The sequence below is a fragment of the Erinaceus europaeus genome, chromosome 4 (assembly GCF_950295315.1).
Source record: "Erinaceus europaeus chromosome 4, mEriEur2.1, whole genome shotgun sequence".
NCBI lineage: Eukaryota > Metazoa > Chordata > Mammalia > Eulipotyphla > Erinaceidae > Erinaceus > Erinaceus europaeus.
In genome coordinates this window covers 51,828,410-51,849,012 of record NC_080165.1, presented here as the reverse complement: position 1 = coordinate 51,849,012, position 20,603 = coordinate 51,828,410, and the positions used below count along the sequence as shown (strand labels likewise).

At 38.6% G+C, this 20,603-nt stretch overlaps 1 protein-coding gene across 3 annotated transcripts in view; it reads right to left on the bottom strand.

Moving 5' to 3' along the window:
* Positions 1–1,644: 1,644 nt before the first annotated feature.
* ADTRP (androgen dependent TFPI regulating protein) overlaps positions 1,645–20,603 on the bottom strand; it is a 100,570-nt gene continuing 81,611 nt past the window's right edge. For all 3 annotated transcript variants that reach the window (XM_060190890.1, XM_007539283.2, XM_060190891.1), the window contains 2 exons: positions 13,656–13,807; positions 1,645–2,260 (listed from right to left, as the gene is read on the bottom strand). In XM_060190890.1, coding sequence (XP_060046873.1) covers positions 2,229–2,260; positions 13,656–13,807 — 184 coding nt within the window. In that variant the 3' untranslated portion in view covers positions 1,645–2,228. The remainder of the gene's footprint in view (positions 2,261–13,655; positions 13,808–20,603) is intronic.

Genomic DNA, 20,603 nt, shown 5'->3' with positions numbered 1-20,603 from the left:
TCTAGATGCCACATATGTGTGAAACCAACTGATAGCTGTCTTTCATCTCTTTACTTACTTTAATAAGCATGATCACCTCCAGTTCCATCCATTTTGTCCTAAAGGACACAATATCATTGTTATCAGATTCTTTCAGAATCTGTTATGTTGGGAAGTCCAGCATTAGAGCCCACACTGAAACCTATGTGGTTTAGTAACAGTAGACTTGAATATATTTACTCACCATGAAAACAATTTTCATTTGAATTTTTTATAGTATGTGCTTATGTTTGTAAATAAAGACCTAGAAAAATTCAATAGGAAAATCAAGTAAGATCCATGAATTTGCCTGGCAAGTCACCTGACAATCAGTTTATTTAAACCATGAATTCATGCATTAAAGTGTTTTGATTGAATCTGAGTAATTTGAACATTATTCATAGTCACATAACTTTCCTTTTAAAGATTTATTCATTTATTTGTTAGAGAAAAAGAGAGAGAGAACCAAACCATCACTCCAGCACATGCAAGCCAGGGATTGAATTTGGGGACTCATGCTTAAGAGTCCAGTGCATTAATAACTGTGCCACCCTTTCCTTCACTCTGCCCCAGAGCTGTCACATCGCTTTCTAACAAGATTATCCCCCGAGTAAAATACACATTTATTTGATAAATAACTAATTGAAAAGAAGGTATTTTGACAATGCCACACAACAATGGTCAATATTTGCATCTTCCCTAAGCGCTTGCTCACAAGAAGGGCAAATTTCCCAAGATTTTTTAATATGTTCTGTCTCCAAATAATTTGTAATCATACCGCGTAGATAGAAACTTCAGTAGAAGCTATTTCCTATCTAGGAAAAGTAAGACATAGACAAGATGAGTAATCCATGAAAGTAATTTGCTCATAAAAATACTTTTCATGTTTTGTTTTGTTTTAAAAAAGTAGAAATTATTCAAAAGATGCCATGGATTGGGAATTAGAAGACCTGGGATACAAAATCTATTGTCTTGACTCTGATATCAACTCTCTGGCTTCATGCAGATTGTTGTTAAAGTTTCGGGGGCAAAATATATACCTGAAAGCAGAAGTACACTAGAGTTTGCAGTGAGTACCCCCCTAACACTTCCTCTCCACTATTCCAAGCTTTGGGTCCATGATTGCTCAACAATTTGTTTGGCTTCGTAGGTTAACTCTCTTTTCAGTCACCAGGTTCCAGATGCCACCAGGATGCTGGCCAGGCTTCCCTGGATTGAAGACCCCACCAATGTGTCCTGGAGCCCAGCTTCCCCAGAGACACACCCTACTAGGGAAAGAGAGAAGCAGACTGGGAGTATGGACCGACCAGTCAACGCCCATGTTCAGCGGGGAAGCAACTACAGAAGCCAGACCTTCTACCTTCTGCAACCCTCAATGACCCTGGGTCCATGCTCCCAGAGGGATAGAGAATGGGAAAGCTATCAGGGGAGGGGGTGGGAAATGGAGACTGGGTGGTGGGAATTGTGTGGAGTTGTACCCCTCCTACCCTATGGTTTTGTTAATTAATCCTTTCTTAAAAATAAATAAATAAATAAATAAAATTTAAAAAAAAAGTTTCAGGGGCTACAGCAGGCCGGGCTAGCACGACGGTGGTAGACAGAGACAGAGACTCGAGGATACACGGCTGGGCTGAGAAGCTGCAGTTTAATCTTTATTCATGAACGGGCAAATCACCACACCATGTGCTTCCCCATGTTTTTCCTTCTGCTGCTGCTGCTGGGCCTCTGGACGTCCTTAGCATAAGGGGCAGGGAGGAAGAGGGGGCGAAACTAGCAAGGACCAAACCATTTCTCTCAGAGGTGGGGGAAGGGGCCAAACCAACAGGAAGAATACCAGCAGCAGATAACTTCTCATATAAGACCTCAACATCTTCATCTTTAAAGTAGATTATCTTAAGTTCTTTCTTTCTAAGTATTTTCTAACACAGTTTATATTCGTTTCTTTGGCAAGAATTTGACCACAGATTATGATTCTGAGCAGAGGCTAAACATATGTAACATATCTGAGACATTAGTTGATTTTGGCATGGCTAGTTATTAAACCTTTCAAGCAGCTAAGAACATCTAAATTAAGCTACATTCAAATTAAATCTAAATATTTAATATAATTTAAATTTCCTATACTGCCCCACTACCTTTCCCTACAAGAGAAAAGAATAAGTAAAAAGACCAGATATGCTTTCTTCAGGTTCTTGGAAAACAGTATGTAGTTACTCCCCCTTCTTTGCTTGCATTACGTCACCTGTACAAACAAGAAGAGAGAAACTTCAGATTTTAGGGTTTCCCTAAAAGGTATTCTGCTATGAATAGACATTCATCCTGACTTGAGACAATAGGAAGCCAAGAACTCTTTTACCCAAGGCAAGATGTAATTTAAGGACTCTGGGAAAAAACCTCAACCACTATCCAAGAGTGTCAAGCTGCACTGCTGTCCACTCTTGGTGCTTGGTTTGCCAAACATTTTCCTTCATGTGACTCTGTGTGTCTAATATGAACCACTAATTTCTGTTTGCCATGTATTTTCAGGTTACACACAGTCCATTGGCAAAAGCTGAAACTTTGCAGATATAAATGAAGAGACAATAGAAAATTAGAGAAGAAATAGAAGGATAGAAATAAATCCAGTTCAGAGTTATTCCATGAATATCCATAACCTGTCCTCAGATCAGTTTATGGCCTGGGTGGAAAAGTACTGGGTTAGCAGTTAGTTTTTAATTATCTCATTAAAGGGTCTTTCTGCTGATGATAATATAGCATCAGATTTTTTTTTTTTTTCCCTCCAGGGTTATTGCTGGACTCGGTGCCTGCACCATGAATCTACCGCTCCTGGAGGCCATTTTTTTCCCTTTTTGTTGCCCTAGTTGTTGCAGCCTCGTTGCGGTTATTATTGCCATTGTTGACGTTGCTTTGTTGTTGGATCGGACAGAGAGAAATGGAGAGAGGAGGGGAAGACAGAGAGAGAGGGGAGAGAAAGATAGACACCTGCAGACCTGCTTCACCGCCCGTGAAGCGACTCCCCTGCAGGTGGGGAGCCGGGGGCTCCAACCGGGATCCTTACACCGGTCCCTGCGCTTTGCACCACGTGCGCTTAACCCACTGCGCCACCACCCGACTCCCTAGCATCAGATTTTTAAAATGACCTCTATTCAACCAACAAGTTGGTGTCCCACACATTTAATTAGTATAAATCTTTACTCATACATTTTGAAATTTCTAACACTTTATTAACTCATTACCCTTCCTGTTTATTACTAAACAGTACTATAAACTTATTCTGTAAAGTTTTCTCAAGTCAGTGTCTTCTCATGTGTTCTAAAAGTTAGAACATTGTTATACGTGACTTGGTATTACCAGATAATATTATACTCCCAACTTCACATATTCCCCTTCAAAATTTGTCTCTACCATTAATTATATATAACAAAAAATGTTAAATGCCTTCTACTAATTTATCTTGTTGAAATCTCCTCAGAGGCTTTAGTGACTGCTGGCCTGTGGTTCCAATGATTTTCTGAAATAGCGAGCTTCTGAATACACAACTATCACAGCCATTCTTGAAATCATGTCTCTCAATATATAAGCATCACTCAACTCTGGCTTATGGTGATGCAGGGGATTGAACCTGGGACTTCAGAGCCTCAGGTATGAGAGTCTCTTTGCCTAACCATTATGTTATCTCCCCTGCCTTTCTCTCAACATTTTTAAGGAGCATCTTCTCCCTTTTTCATATATTCCTCATCAATTCTGATTACCCCTTTACTAATGTTTCCAGCTTTATAGACTTCATGTGTTTTATATATATTCTTCCACAAACAAACAAAAAACACTAGTATAGCCACAGGCCCTTTGGAATATGACTAAAATATGCCTACTAGCTATCTACAAAATGGAGGGCCCCCCAACTCTTCATCTGTACTATTCCTTTAGGTTCATGAATGCTCAACAATTTGTTTGGCTTTGTATGTTAACTCTCTTTTCAGCCACCAGGTTCCAGATGCTAGCAAGATGCTGACCAGATTTCCCTGGACAGAAGACCCCACCAAACTGTCCTGGAGCTCCACTTCCCCAGAGCTTCACCCTACTAGGGAAAGAGAGAGGTACGCTGGGAATATGGATTGACCTGTCAATACCCATGTTCAGTGGGGAAGCAATTACAGAAGCCAGACCTTTCACCTTCTGCATCCCACAGTGGCCTTGGGTCCGTACTCTCAGAGGGTTAAAGAGTGGGAAGGCTATCAGGGAAGGGGGTGGGATGCAGAGATCTGGTGGTGGGAATAGTGTGGAGTTGTGCCCCTCTTATCCTATGGTTTTGTTGATGCTTCCTTTTTAGAAAGAAAAAAAGAAAGAAAGAAAGAAAGAAAGAAAGAAAGAAAGAAAGAAAGAAAGAAAATCTACTGTTGTCTATATGTACTCCAAATGGTTCTAATTAAAATTTAATTTTATAACTAAAAAAAAAAAAAAGAAACCTGAGTGGTACACATGACATATCAGCACACTGTCCAAGAGAGCTATTTTACTGACTCTCAGACTCTTTTTCTATGCTATTAACCAACCACAACCCCTGAAATCTCACTATATTCACAGCATCATTTCTCAAGTGCCAAGCATAGTAACTCTCCCATTAAAAAAAAACAAACTGCAACAGGTTATGAAAGCTTAGACAGAAGCAGCCCAGAAAAAGTGGTGGTGAAAAATTGCTTTGGGGAGGAAAAGCAGGTGATTCCTTGCATTGCACAGAGTACTGAGAAAATAACTACAGTGCACTAGAGTAAAAATGTCTCTGTGTAGAGCTCAACTGTCATTTTATGCTACAGAGATTTGGATGGTGTAATTATCACAGAAATCATAGTTTTCTATTTGTTTCTAGCAGGTGAGATGGGCCCCTTGTCCAAAATCTCATGGAACTGTACAGTCTCTGCATTTGTTCAAGTCTTCAAAATTTATCTCAGATCATGTTCCTATAATATAAGGTTTGACTAGAGTTAAGGGTGACTTTTGATTTATCATGTTAACTTCTCCAAACAAAATTCACAAAGATGGTTTTTATACTGTAGGAAACAATGTCCTTTATAACTCTTCCCTTCACTGAGGGGAATTTTTCCTGTGGTATGCCTTCTAGTTGGTGGTTAGGTAGTAAGGTTCACCCCTGACTTATTTTAGTCCTTTCTTATCCACTGTTAGATATTACCAAGAAGCTGAGATATTTTAGGTCAGATACTTCATAACTGTTTTATGTAAGATCTAAACATTTATTACCGTCATGGTAAAGGAACAGTTCTTTTAATCAGCATCATTCAGGATGCCATATATAATTAGATACCTTACTATTCCAATAGTTAGGAAAAGGTTAATAAAAACAAATAGACAAGATTTTTGCTGGACAAAAATACTGCTAGGCTTTGAGTTGAAAAATTGAAGATATGCCTAGAGTCAGTATATTGGCTTAGAAAAGGGTGAGAATATTGAGTGATAAGATCAAGTCATAGTGTAAAAGTAGCTGAAGTAAACATTGCTGAAGGTTGACTGAGGAAATGTGCTGTGGGGAAATAGGCTGAGGAACAGGGATAAAAATAATAATAATAACCCAAGAGGACACTATGATCTTAGAGGGGCAGAGTTAGGGCAGGGAAAGCAAAAATGTAGCCACATTTCTAATCTTAACTGTTGCTCTAAGGCACTTTAGAAATATATGGAACTATTTCTTTTTTTAAATTTTATTTATTTTACTTTAAGGAGAGAGAGAGAGAGAGAGAAAGAGAGAGAGAGAGCAGAACACTGTTCACCTTTGGTATATGGTATTCAAAGGATTGAGCCTGGAACTTAGAAGTCTTAGGCATAAAATCTTTCTGCATGATAATTTTGCTATATCCTCCCTAACCCAGAACTATTTCATGACAGAACTATCTAGTTCATAAATGGTCAGAGACAGCATGCAAGACAGACATTGTAAAAATTTCTTTATGGTTAAAACCACTGACAAAGAATAGATGGATTATAAACAGTTTCCAACAATAAGATATCCTTTAAATATATTTGTACAGGGTTGAGAAGAAAGCATAGTGCTTATACAAAAAGAGTTTCATGCCTGAAGCACTAAAGGCCCCAGGTTCAATCCCCAGCACCACCACAAGCCAGAAATGAGCTGTGCTCTAGGGAAAAAAAATGTTTCTGCAGCAAATAGTATTAAAGGGAGGTTTTAGTGTAATTTTGTCCAATGCACGATCACATGGCTACTTGTTCAAAATGGAATTTTCAGCATAAAAACTATCCTTAGGAGAAAAAGAATAGGTGGACTCTGAGAAATATAAGGAAAGGGGCCATGAGCCACTGACCATACCAACATATAAGTACTGTTTTGTCTTAGGGGCATGTTTAGTTTCATTTCTGAGTTCATATCATTTGTCAATGGGTTTTCTCTTCATGAGGGACTTGGATCCTATTATTGGCATCTTTGTGTTCTATGATCAAGAAAACTAAGCACATGAATAGCAGAGAAAGAAGCCTGTGGTGGGACTCCCTGGAAGTCTTTTTCTTCCAAGCAGGGTGGAAAATAATCTATCTTACACTTCCCTGGATGCTAAGGTAGGTTGGGCCCCTTTAAAATGATTTGTTAGAGACTGCTTTCCTTGTTTGATTCTATCACTGAAAACAAAAAAATTCCATCTAATTCTAACCCCGAGGTAGAAAAGGAATCTTTCCTGGTGTGTATCAGCTGCTTATACAGCTCTCTGTCTCCTGGCACATAAAACCTAGGACCTAGCACAGGATAGGAGATGATAGTGCAAGTAGCAGAACCCTTTGGAGTCTCTCAAGAGTCTCACTTTTTATTTTATCTTCCTTATATTTGATACGAAAGGGAAAAATTGAGAGGGGAGTAGGAGATGGAGAGAGAAGGTTGTCATCTTGTTAGATAGGTCAGAGAGAAATGGATGGGGGGGGGGAGACGAAGAGGGGGAGAGAAAGACAGACACCTGCAGACCTGCTTCACCACTTGTGAAAGCGACTCCCCTGCAGGTGGGGAGCCAGGGGCTTGAACCCAGATCCTTATGCTGGTCCTTGCGCTTTGCGCCATGTTCGCTTAACCTGCCACGTAACCCCCCTCCTACCCACCCAGGCCCAGACTCCCCTTGAGAGTCTTTTGAGGCACAGTTCCTTCTTAGAGACCAGTGGGACATTTCAGTGTCACACACTTCTCAAGTTCACATTTGATTCCTGGCATTGCTTATTATCACTGTTCTCACCTCTTCATTTTCATTCACTGATATGACTCATGAGGATATAAAAAGTGTGTCTACATTTGGCATCTGTGGGCATCACTACCAGCATCCTCTCAGTAACTGACTTGGGAGAACACTGCATTGGTCAGGGATGCCTGTAGACATTATCTAAATTGGGAGGAATCCCAAGTACTGCAATATCTAGAACCTTATCCTTCAACCAGCATTCTCAGTGTTTTTAGAATACATGTTATAAGTCGATTCACAAGTTATACCCCAGATATACATTTTAATGAAATTTGGAGATGCATGCAAATTTAAGAAGGCCTTCCCTATAATAGTAGTTCTTGATCCTGACTCCCTGACTGGTAGAGATTTAAAAACACCTACACTGAGTCTCAACCAGAGAGACAAGAATTTATTAGGTCTGGAGCAGACCTGGGAATTAGTACTTTTAAAGTCAGTGACTTTATGATGTGGAATTAAAGACCAAGAACTATTGCTCAAGAGATACCTGTACATTGGATGGGTCTTCACTTGTATATCTTAACTTCTCAGGATGTAGTATGTGACTACTAACCAGGCTCAAAGCTTCTGAAGTGATCCTAGACTTAATTAGTCTGATTTCCTATTTCATGCTGTAAATTCTTCAGAAACAGATTTTTTTTCCTTTTAGAGGCAGAGAGAGTGAAAAGAGAACACAGCACTGAAGCTTCTTTCAATGTGGTGGAGGTCAGGCTTGAATCTGGGCTGTGCACATGTCAAAACAACACATTGTCCAAGTGAGTGCCAGCCCCAGAAACAGCTTTATTTCATTTTGCTTCAATTAGGTGGTTGCTACCTTTAACCACTTTCAACTAGGGAAACCAGTAGATCCTGAATAAAAATCAAGTGTAGGGTTGGAATATCTTCAAAAAAGATACCCCTTCCCTTATCCAGAGAATAAGAAAAGTGAATAGTTAATCGTATATACAAGGCCATAGCCTAGGAGCTTGACACTTCCCAAGTTATTTATGTCCTCCAGTAGCCTAGAAGAACATTATTGGTATTGTCTTTATGATGCACAAGAGAAAACTAGAAGAGGGCCTGGTGGTGGTGCACCCAGTTAAGCACACACCCAGTTTGAGCCCCCAGTCTCATGTACAGGGTGGATGCTTCATCAGTAATTAAGTAGATTGGAAGGTGTCTGTCTATCTTCTTTGTCCCCTCCCCACTCAATTTCTCTCTGTCCCATCAAAACAAAAAATTGAAAGGAAAATAAGGAAGAAATAGCCACTGGGAAAAGTGGATTTGTTGTGATAGCATCGAGCCCCTGGTGGAAAGAAAGACAGATAGAAAGAAGAAAAGAAAGAAAGAAAGGAAAGAGTAGAAAACCAGAAGACAAAGATATTGAGTGCCTTGCCTAGTGCCAAAGATCTACAGGTAGCTGCCAAGGTAGAAACCCAAACAATCTAGCATGGAAACATTCTCCAACTACTGTCTCACCAAATTGCTCCTATGAATTTGGGTGTTCACTCAAAAAAAAACTTGGGTTGTAGAAAGCAGTAAGGATGTTGGGCAAAGGCCCAGGAGAAAGAACAGCATCTCTTGCAATATTTTTTCATGCCTGAGGCTCAGATGCCCCAGACTCAATCCCTGGCACCATCTAATAAGACAGAACTGAACTATGGTTTAACCAAAAACAAACAAACAAACAAAAAAAAGAGTGAGATTCTGATAGGAGACAGTCTCACATCAAGCAATATATATATTTATATTTATATATACGTATATATATTCATATTTCTTTATTGAGGGGATTCACATCAAAAAATATTACCGGGGAGTTCATTTGACCTAGCTGTAGAAGGATATATACCATGTTTTATAAACTCAGTCCTTTTGAGGTGAGGAACAGGATACTTTGTTGTAAAATAAATAAAGAAATATATATATATATATATATATATATATATATATTTTAAAGTGGGGCTAGTCCCATAATTTAACAGACCTTATATTTCTTATATATTTATATTTCCATATATCCAGAACCAGGGAGAGAGATTAAAGCATATTGGAACCATATAATTGATTGTCCAAATCAAGATGATGCTAAATCAATGCACACTGACATAACTATAACTAGCCTGGGCAAACTAAGTGATGGCCAAACTTAAGGGTTATTTGTTAAGCGAAAGTACATAGTCCCAAGTTTCACTGGTTAGTTTGTGGCCAGTATGTAGTCTTTAACTCATATCCTACTACTTTGCTCACTGTTTTCTACTGCCTGTAATATCCATCTCTCTGTCATTCACTCTAATTCGTATATCATAGCATCACACTGCAGTGTGTCCTGAACTCCCTACTAAATACTTTATTATCCAACCATTAAATTCACACTTTGAGCCACTGTATAAAGGAACATCTAAAGCCTAGAAAATGAGTACTTAGAATATCCTTCTGTCTGAGTCAGTTGAACATTTGGGTAAGTTAATGGAAATGGAGGACTCAAAAACGAATAAAATTATTCACTACTAATGCTTAAGAAACTCAGGGTCTAAAAAAAAAAAAGCATAATCTCAGGGAAGATCAGGAAATATTTCTTGGAAGAGGTAAGTTGAAATGTATGAGTGGGTGTGAAGGCAAAGAGTGGGGAATGTGAGAGACAGATGCCCACGAAGATGTGAAATATCAGTGTAGATGGGAAAGCAAGCAATAGCCAAACTGCTGAGACACACATTAGAAGGAAATCAAGAATTAAAGCAAGTACTGGGTCACAGAGTCCCTTGTGTCATTCCTCAGGCTTAGATATTAAACCAAAAACTAAGTAAGGTCTTACAGTGGTTTTTGGTTTTATTTGTTTTAGAGGTAGAAAGTTAGAGAGACAAAGGGAGGGTGAAAGAGATCATAATACCAAAGATTCCTTCATTCTGATGGAGGCCAGGCTGGAACCTGGCTTTGCATAGCAAAGCTGCCCACTGTGCAAACGAGCTAGTTCACTGACCCATCTCACAGTATTTTAAGAAGAATGGCAAACTGAAAAATCTATTTGTAGAAATAGTTCCATTAAGTTGAAAGCAATTAAAAACTATTCTCTGTGATTGGATTTTTTTTTTTTTTTTTTTTTTGGCTGGGGCTGGGACTGTGTACATGCATGATTTCACTACTCTTTTTTAAATTTTTTTATTGGTGATTTAATACTGATTTCTAAAATTATAGGATAGCAGGGGAATAATCCCACACTGTTCCCACCACCAGAGTTCTGGGTCCCCATTCCCTCCACTGGAAACTGCAGTGGTTCCACCAAGGTAATAGAGATGGTATGACTAATATATATATGTCCATTTTTTATGGCCCTGCCTTCTCTTCCTTTCCTTTTTTAAAAATTTCTTTACTGGGGGATTAATGTTTTACAATTGACAGTAACTACAATAGTTTGTACATGCATAACATTTTTCAGTTTTCCATATAACAACACAACCCTCACTAGGTCCTCTGTCATCCTGTTCCAGGACCTGTACTCTCCCCCCACCACTACCCCAGAGTCTTTTATTTTGGTGTAATACACCTACTCCAGTTCAGGTTCTACTTGTGTTTTCTCTTTTTCAACTTGGAATTTTAACTGATCTAATTACCCTTTTAATTTTATTCAGTCACTTCTAGTTAAGAACTGCTCAAAACAAAATATTTATATTATTTTTCTTAGGCTGTTATAAGACATTTTGGTTTTCTTTTTTTTTTTTTTTTTTGCCTTTCTATTCTTAAGGAGTTAAAAATGTAGAGAGAGGTAGAAAGATATGTAAACTCTTACAGTATCTAGAACATTCACAGATTCATGATGTAAATGAGAATCCATGTGTTGATACTGACCTACTTGCTTATTGAGATCTAACTGAAAATTTGGACATAGTACTTAAACAGCAGACCTAATAAAAAGAACATTGTGGGAGTCGGGTGGAGTTGAACACAGTTGAGTGTACATTTTACAGTGTGCAAAGACTGGGGTTCAAGCCCATCTGCAGGGGGAAAGCTTTGTGAGCAGGGTAGTGTTGCATGTTTCTCTCTCTCTTTCTATCTCTTTCTCTTTCTCTTACCTTCTCTTCTCTACTCCCCCCCCCCCATCTCTCTCTCCCTCCTCCACTTGCCTTCCCTTTCAATTTCTGGCTACCTCTACCCAATAAAAAATAACGATAATACAAAATTTTAAAAAGGACACTGTGTTAAAATCCTACCCTACTAGGGAAAGAGAGAGGCAGACTGGGAGTATGGATCGACCAGTCAACACCCATGTTCAGCGGGGAAGCAATTAAAGAAGCCAGACCTTCCACCTTCTGCAACCCACAATGACTCTGGTTCCATATTCCCAGAGGGATAGAGAATGGGAAGACATCAGGGGAGGGGATGAGATATGGAGATTGGGTAGTGGGAATTGTGTGGAACTGTACCCCTCTTATCCTATGGTTTTGTTAATGTCTCCTTTCTTAAATAAAAAAAAATCATGATTGCAGTATTGTTAAAGATCATGAAAATAACTTAATCCAGTGAATATTTAAAATTCACTAAAGATTGACAATTTAAAATTAATCATTATTGAACTCAATAAAAGTGATTTAAGATATTACTATTCTCTAAATTCTGAGTAATCAAGTTTTTCTCTACATGTTTCATATCTGCCAGATTAGTTTCTTGCTTTTTCTCATTGTTAAATATAGATTTGAGGGAAGCATAATTTTTTTATCCAGAACTCTGAGGAGCTTAAACTAGTTAGAATTAGATCTCAACACTTACGAAATGTCAACATGCTTTTTTTTTAAATTTTATTTTCTGAATGATTTAGGATCCCTACTTGGGGAGTGATTTTTAGCATATGATTTTTTTCTGAGTGCTTGCTTTCCAGGAGAATATTGTCTTTGAGACATTTAAAAAGTAGATAAATTCCTAAGAATTGGAACCTGTGGAATGTTATCCAGGGCTTCAGCTACCTCTAAGGAATATACAGCCTTACACAGAACTTTCTGTAACTTTTATTTTTAAATTTTTACACAAAGGTTGTGTTTTCACACTAGTTCATAGATTGGGTAGAAGTTACCACTTCTGCCATTTCTATTTTGATAGAACAGAATGGCCTGGGGGTGTGTGATGTGGGGAATGACTATGACTCTTGCCTTTCTTATATACAAAGTCAGAGCAGAGTTCCTACACTTCTCCTTTTGATTGGGAGCAAATGATGAGTATTTCACATCGTAACATTTTTTGTGGTTACTTTTTCAAAAATTTACAAGAATTTGGTATGAGTGTTAGGGTTAGTAGAGGAAGCAGAAATAAGAATAGTTTCCCACTAAAAAATCAATCAAGGGGCTGAGTGGTGGCATACACAGTTGAGCATACATGCTACCATTGCTACCATGTGCAAGGACCAGGGTTCAAGCTTCAGGTTTCCTCCTGTAGGGGAGAAGCTTCAGAAGCAGTGAAGCAGGTCTACAAATGTTTATCTTTTTCTCTCCCTCTCAATCTCCCCTTCCCCTCTCAATTTCTCTTTGTCTTATCAAATAAGAGAAATAAATAAAGAAAAAAAGAAAGGAAAGAAGGAAGAAAGGAAGGAAGGAAGGAAGGAAGGAAGGAAGGAAGGAAGGAAGGAAGGAAAGAGGTATATCAGCAGAGTTAAGGGCCAGGAGATTATATAATCGCTATGTTAAATGACAGAAAGGAATTGTGAGGGGAGGGAGAGATAGAGAGTGAGAGAGACAGAGATATTTGCAGTTCTACTTCACCACTTGAGAAGCTTTCCCCCTGCAGGTGATAACCAGGTGCTTGAACTTGTGTCCTTGTACATTGTAGTGTGTGTGCTCAACTAGGTATGCCACCACCTGGCCCACAATTACTTTTTATCTTATGAAGAAGCAATATGACTCTACTCACCTATATTAAACAAGCACAGTTTACTGACATATTCACATTGTCCAAGACTCTATGTAAATTCTAACAAATTCCAGTCTCAACTACTGAATGTGATTTTATCTGGTAACTAACTTACTTAAAGTTGAGAGGCAGCATAATGGGAGAGAGGGAGAGAGGGAGAGAGGAAGAGGGAGAGAGAGAGAAAGAGAGAGAGAGAGATACCCATCTGGATGTTAGAAGAGTTAAGAAGGTCATCAGAATCCATATTCTTCAAAAAAAGAAATCTAGTCAGTTTAGTGGTGTGGTATCCCTCCAACTCTCATTTAAGTAAAAAAGACCCTAAGATCATTTTTTTTCATGCTAGGATTGTGACACCTTGCTATAAGGGTGCTAAATTTCATAAGCAAGGTTATTTTCAGCCTTAAAGTTAAAAGATGTGCTGTTTGGCAGTGGTGGTGGTGGTGGTAGGGGAGTTGGTGGAGTCTTTTGAAAAAGTGTGAATTGGGACCTTGAGTTACTCAGCAGGTAAAAGGAACTGACCCCATTTCCAGTGGTTGAGCTTTTCTCCAAGTAGATAGAAGCTGAAGACAAAGATGTAGCTGACAAAGAAGAAGAGTGCTTGATTCACTGGGCTGAGTTTGGCAAATAGAGGATACACCCACGTGCCTGATTCAAAGTAGATCCACAGTACCCTGCAAAAAATGACAAATCATCATAAAGGTTAGAATAGCAAGAATCAAGGTGAGTGTAGGGTCATTTTCAACTCAAGATCAATGAGGTTCTGAAATCCAGACAGATGAAATGAAGCCACAGAAGATACACCAACAGCTGAGGTGTATCCCCAATCCTATAGAAGTCAGTCTTATACATATGAATGTACTTTATTCAGTGAGTCATTTTGTTTCATGCACTAGGCTTTGAACCAGATATCACCATTTTGCCTAAATCATTGAAATTCAATGTTGGAAAATAAAACAAATTCTAGTATTTGTAAAAGAATATACAACAACATGGAATACGTCATTATCCTAGATACTATGTAAGAACAATAATTTTTCTATTACCTGAAAGATGTGAACTTCTGATACATTGAACCTACTCAGGGGGTGTCTATTTGCTGTAGACAATAGACAAGTGGGATTAATTTCTCTCTGCTTAAGACTTAAGCTTTCTTACAAGTTCCCCATGTCTATTGGGGTAGGGGAGGAAGAGATTAAGCAATATGGCTCTAATATAATGTGTCTAGAATTTAATTGTTGTCTCTGGAATTCGACTCATGGGTATATCCATGGATATAGTGTTAAGTAGGAGTGGTTGAGCTTTATAAGAAGCTCAGATCTTGCTTATGTGAGGATAAAATGTAAGTAATTTTTGTAAGCCAAGAGAAGAAAATGAAAATTTAGGAGAGGAGCAATGATATCTTAGTGAAGCCTAAAAATGGAGTTGCTGGAAGCCAATTGCACTGGCAGAAGCCAAAATCTGAAATGACTTTTCAAATTAAACATAGGGATAATGACGTATCAGTTACAGTTTATAATTGGTTAAGAGTACAAAATCTTAAACCAAACTTCTGTTATTTAAATATTAATTCTACCACTTATTAGCTATACTAATTTCAGCAATTTATTCAACTGTTCTGTGTCCCTGTCTTCCACTTATAAAGTGAGGGTGCAAACAGCATGCATTGCACAAAAATGTTGGAAAGATTAAAGAAATTAATAGATATAAATTACATAGAACAGTGCCTACACCTTCTAACAGTCTAATTAGTTTCAAATTGTCCTCTGAAGGATTGAACAGTGAGTTTTAGTTACCACTATTTGGAGCTATTTATCTTTGGAACAGCATAGGCTGGGTGATGATTCAAAAAGAGTTATCCAATAGAGTTGAAATGAGAGATTTCTGGAGGTGGGGCTACAAAGCAGCAGCAGCTGTGTTTCTCTCCTCTCCTCTAGTGGGTCAACTAGGAACACCAAAGGAGACCACCTGGGACCACAATAAGACAGGATTAGAATGACTTCAGGAACCTACCGAATCACTGGTGAGTGCAAACATGTGTGGCTCATGTACAGAGAGGAGCCTAGGGAGAGATTAAGTGGCTGGTAACAGTTTGGCAGTTTACCAATTGAGACACCACCTCCAGTCTGTTTCACCAACAAAAAGACCACTGAAGGGAGGAGAGGACTCCCCTAAGACTCACCAAATGCAACTATCTCCATTGCTATTGCCCTCAGAATCTGGAGCAGTGGCAGGGAGGTCCTGTGCTGACACTAGAGGACAAAGAATTAACAAGGAAACTCAGGAAATCTGTATCTCCTTGGCCTAGTGGTGGGGCTGTGAGAGTCTCTTTGCATAACCACTGTATTATCTCTGTCCCACCCTGATTTATCTCTTGATCAGGAGTGAGGGATTAAGCTAAGAAGCCTACTTATAGTTTAAAAGCCCTCAAGCTCCCATAGCCTACAGGGAAGTAAAAGAACAAAAGAGGTTATAAACCACTGTACTCCAACTCAGTGATTAAAATAATATTGAAACAACTGTCAATTTCCACAACTGTGAACACTTTAAGTAACTTACTTAGACACAAGGCAATCCAGGCAAGAGTAATCAGTAATTTGAAAAGTACTGAGAGAGGGACCTCATAACATATTATATAAAATGGCTAAACCACCAAGAAGAAATATTGGAGAAATGAACCAGGACAACAGTCCAGTTAAAAGCCCCCCAAAGGGTGAAGCACAAAATAATGAAGTCAACATCCAAACACTAGTTAAGGAAATAGTCACAGGAGTGAGTAAAGAGTTTGAAAGAATTGTCATCAGAAAGGCAGAAACAGCCAATGAGACTCTGGAAGAAAACACTAATTATCTCAAGGTTATTAGAGAGCTGAAAGCTGAAATAGTTGAGCTAAGAACACAACTAGTTTAACAAGCTAAAACAGTGTCAGAACAGGGTAACAAAATAGATGAACTCCAGAAAACAGTAGAGGAGAGAGAGAATAGAAGAAATGAGGCTGAAGACAGAATTAGCAAGACCAAGGATGAATCAGAGACAACTAAAAAAGAAGTAAGAAAGCTCAAAAAGAGATTAAGAGAAACTGAAAACAACAAGAGAGTACTATGGGATGACTTCAAAAGAAATAATATACACATTATTGGCTTACTAGAGGAAGAAAGAGGGAGGGGAAGAAAGCATTCTTCAGGACATAATAGCTGAAAACTTCTCTAGTCTAGACAACATCAAAGACATAAAAGTTCAAGAAGCCCAGAGGGTCCCAAATAGAATCAACCCAGACTTAAAGACAACAAGAAACATCATATTTAGAATGGAAAAGAATAAGGATAAAGAAAGGATCCTAAAGGCTGCAAGAAAAAAACGGAGTCACCTACAGAGGAAAACCCATAAGATTAGCAGTAGACTTCTCCACACAGACACTGTAGGCCAGAAGAGAATGGCAAGATACCTATCGAGTGCTCAATAAGAAAGGCTTTCAACCAAGAATATTGTATCCTACTAGACTGTCATTCAGACTAGATGGAGGCATCAAAACCTTCTCAGACAAGCAACAGTTGAAGGAATCAACTATCACCAAGCCTACCCAGAAAGAAGTTCTGGAAGTTTTCCTCTAAACATTCAGAACACCGTAAATATACCATATATCAGAACACTCTAAAACTCTACAAGAATGGCATTAAAATATCTTCAATCTTTGATATCAATAAATGTCAATAGACTGAATTCACCTATTAAAAGACACAGAGTAGAAAGATGGACCAGAAAATACAACCCAACAATATGCTGTCTACAGGAAACCCACCTAACTCAACAAGACAAAAACATACTCAAAGTGAAAGGATGGAAAACTATCATGCAAGCCAATGGCCCACAAAAGGGCCAGGAACAGCTATTCTCATATCTGACATGATAGACTTTGAAATAAATAAAATTAAAAAAGATAGGGATGGGGGAGTTGGGTGTAGCAAAGCGGGTTAAGTGCAAGTGGTGCAAAGCACAAGAACTGGCTGAAGGATCCCAGTTCGAGCCCCCGGCTCCCCACCTGCAAGGGAGTCGCTTCATAGATGGTGAAGCAGGTCTGCAGGTGTCTCTCTTTCTCTCCCCCCTCTGTCTTCCCCTCCTTTCTCCATTATCTCTGTCCTATCTAACAACAACAACAACATCAATAACAACAACAATAACTACCACAACAATAAAAAAGGGCAACAAAAGGGAAAATAAATAAATAAATATTTTTTTAAAAAAGACAGGTATGGACACTACTAAGTGCTCAGAGGGTCAGTCAACTAAGAGGACTTAAAAATTATTAACATCTATGCACCCAATGAGAAGCCATCTAAATACGTCAAACATCTACTGAAAGAGCTACAGCAATATATTAACAGCAACACAGTCATAGTAGGGGACTTCAACACCCCACTCTCTCATCTTGACAGATCACCTAGGCAGAAAATTAATAAAGACATGAGGAAACTAAATGAGGAGATAGATAAACTAGAACTATTGGACATTTTCAGAATCATTCATCCCAAGAAACTAGAGTACACATTCTACTCAAGTCCACATGGGTCATTCTCAAGGATAGACCATATGTGAGGCCACAAAGAGAGCATCAGCCAATTCAAGAGCATTGAAATCATCCAAAGCATCTTCTCAGACCACAATGGAACTAAACTAACACTTAACAATCAACAAAAGATTAGTAATAGCCCCAAAATGTGGAACCTCAATAGTACACTACCTAACAACTACTGGGTCAAAGAGGAAATAAAGGAAGAAATCAAAATGCTTCAAGAGATCAATGAAAATGAAGACACAAGCTATCAAAATATTTGGGACACAGCTAAGGCTGTACTGAGAGGGAAGTTCATAGCCATACAAGCACACACTAAGAAACAGGTAAAAAGCACAAATAAACAACCTGATTGCACATCTTAAAGACCTAGAAGAAGAACAACAAAGGAACCCTAAAGCAGCCAGAAGACAGAAATCACTAAAGTTAGGGCAGAAATAAATAACATTGAAAATAAGGAAACCATACAGAAGATCAATGAAAGTAAATGTTGTTTCTTCAAAAGAGTGAAAATAATCAACAAACCTTTAGCTAAACTCACAAAACAAAAAATGGAGAAGAACCAAATAAATCAGGTTGTAAATGAAAGAAAGAGATATCAAAACAGACACTACAGAAATTCAGCATATCATGCAAGACTTCTATGAACAACTCTATGCTGCCAAGCTAGAGAACCTGGAAGAAATGGACGATTTCCTTGATAGCTATGAACTTCCAAAAGTAAGTAAAGAGGAAATAGATAACATGAACAGGCCCATCACAGCTAATTAAATTGAAACATTTATCAAAAACCTTCTCAAAAATAAAAGTCCTGGACCAGATGGTTTTACTCTACAAAACCTTCAAGGAAGAGTTAATACCTCTACTTTTAAAAGTCTTCCAGAATATTGAAGATACTGGAATACTCCCTTCCAGCTTCTATGAAGCCAACATCACTTTGATACCTAAAGCAGACAGGGACACAATGGAAAGAAAAGGGGAGATAGGAAGAGAGAAAAAGAGACACCTTGGGTCAATACTTCCAGAAGGTTAAAAATAGGAAAGCTATCAAGGGAGGGTATGGGATATAGAGTTCTGGTGGTGGGAATTGTGTGGCGTTGTACCCCTCTTATCCTATGGTTTTGTCAGTGTTCCATTTTTATAAATAAATAAATAAAAAGAGACACTTGCAAAAAAAAAAGTTGAGATGAAAAACTAGAATTCTGTGTTCAATTAAATTTTCAGAAACCCTGGTGATTTTAAGAACAGTTGTGAGGGGTGGAAGGGAAGCCTAGTACCTCAGTTAGCCAGGATTGTGAGTCTATGGTCAATTTGGTTTGTGTTATCACATGTTTTTCCATAAGAGTGGGGAAGAGCTTAAAAGGCAGCACTGAGGAAGTGGAGGACGGAAGGGCACCTGGAAGTTGTAATAGTTGTGGGCATGGCTTAGAAATGAAGTGAAGTGGGAGTCGGGTGGCAGAGCAGCAGGTTAAGCACACAGGGCAGGAAGTGCAAGGACCTACATAAGGATCCTGGTCTGAGCCCTTGGCTCCCCACCTGCAGGGGAGTCGCTTCACAGGCAGTGAAGCAGGTCTGCAGCTGTCTAACTTTCTCTCCTCCTCTCAGTCTTTCCTTCCTCTTTCCATTTCTCTCTATCCTATCTTACAATGATGACATCAATAACAACAATAATAACTACAACAATAATAATAAAAAAAGGGCAACAAAAGGGAGATCTGGTGGTGGGAATTGTGTGAAGTTGTACCCCTCCTATCCTATGGTTTAGTCAATGTTTCCTTTTTATAAATAAAAAATTAAATAAAATGTGGTCAGCAGAAAGTCCTTAGTAAGGGAGCAAGTCATACTCAGTATCATTTCTTTATGGATTGCAAAGATATATATTTTAAGGGATGAGGGAGTGAGGTGACGAGGATGGGAGGGCATGAGGAATGAAAGAAAGGAGGAAGGGAATGTGGAAGAGGAGAGTGTTTTGCACTAGGCATGGCTGAGGGCTGAGGAGAGATAGTGTAGTAGTTATGCAAAATGTCCTTCACATCTGAAGTATCAAAAGTCCCAGATTTAATCCCCTGCACCAATAAACTAGATCTTAAAGACTGACAGACAAAAAAACAAAAACAAAAAACCTGAGCATGGCTGAAACTGAATTCTTCATTGTCAGAGGGAAATGCCAGTTCTGTAGCATTCTAGTCCTCATGATTATGATTCCATAAAATCTTATAAAAATCTAAGTATTCCCTGAGTGCATTCATTTTAGGGTCTCAGTTCAGGCTTTTTTTTTTTTTTTTTTGGTCTTTGGGCTATTGTAACTGTCTCCGTTCTGGACTGCCTTAACTACTTTTTATACTGTAGGCTGCCAGTGACCTTTCTGAAAAGGAAATGTGTTCATTGTGCTCCTTGCTTCCCCTCATCCCCACTCTTTTAGGGAAATACTCAAACTCCTTTACAAGACTGGCCTTAACCTGCCGCCTGTCCACCCATCTACTCTCAGACCTATCCATATTGTTTCACTTTCTTATTTTTTTAATGAACCAAGCTTGGTAGCCTCTAGACTTTCACCCATACTGATGTCTTTATGCCTAACATTTTACTTCTTGAGATGCACATGTCTTTGTCCTGTGTTTGAATGAATCATACTAATGCTGCAAGCCTCACTTTAAAGTCAGTTTCTCTAGTGACATGGGGAATGACTCAGCAGGTAGAGAACAGGACTCGGATGCCTGAAGCTATAGGTTCAATTCTCAGAACCTTATATGCTCTCTCTCATTAAAAAATTAATTTTAAAAAATTTCAATTTCTCTAGAAAAGATTCTCTAAATATCCTTCCCTCTCCAACTTCTACTCAGTTGGGTTCTCATGCTGTGTTCATACCATATCATGAGCTTCCCCTTATTGCTTAGTGC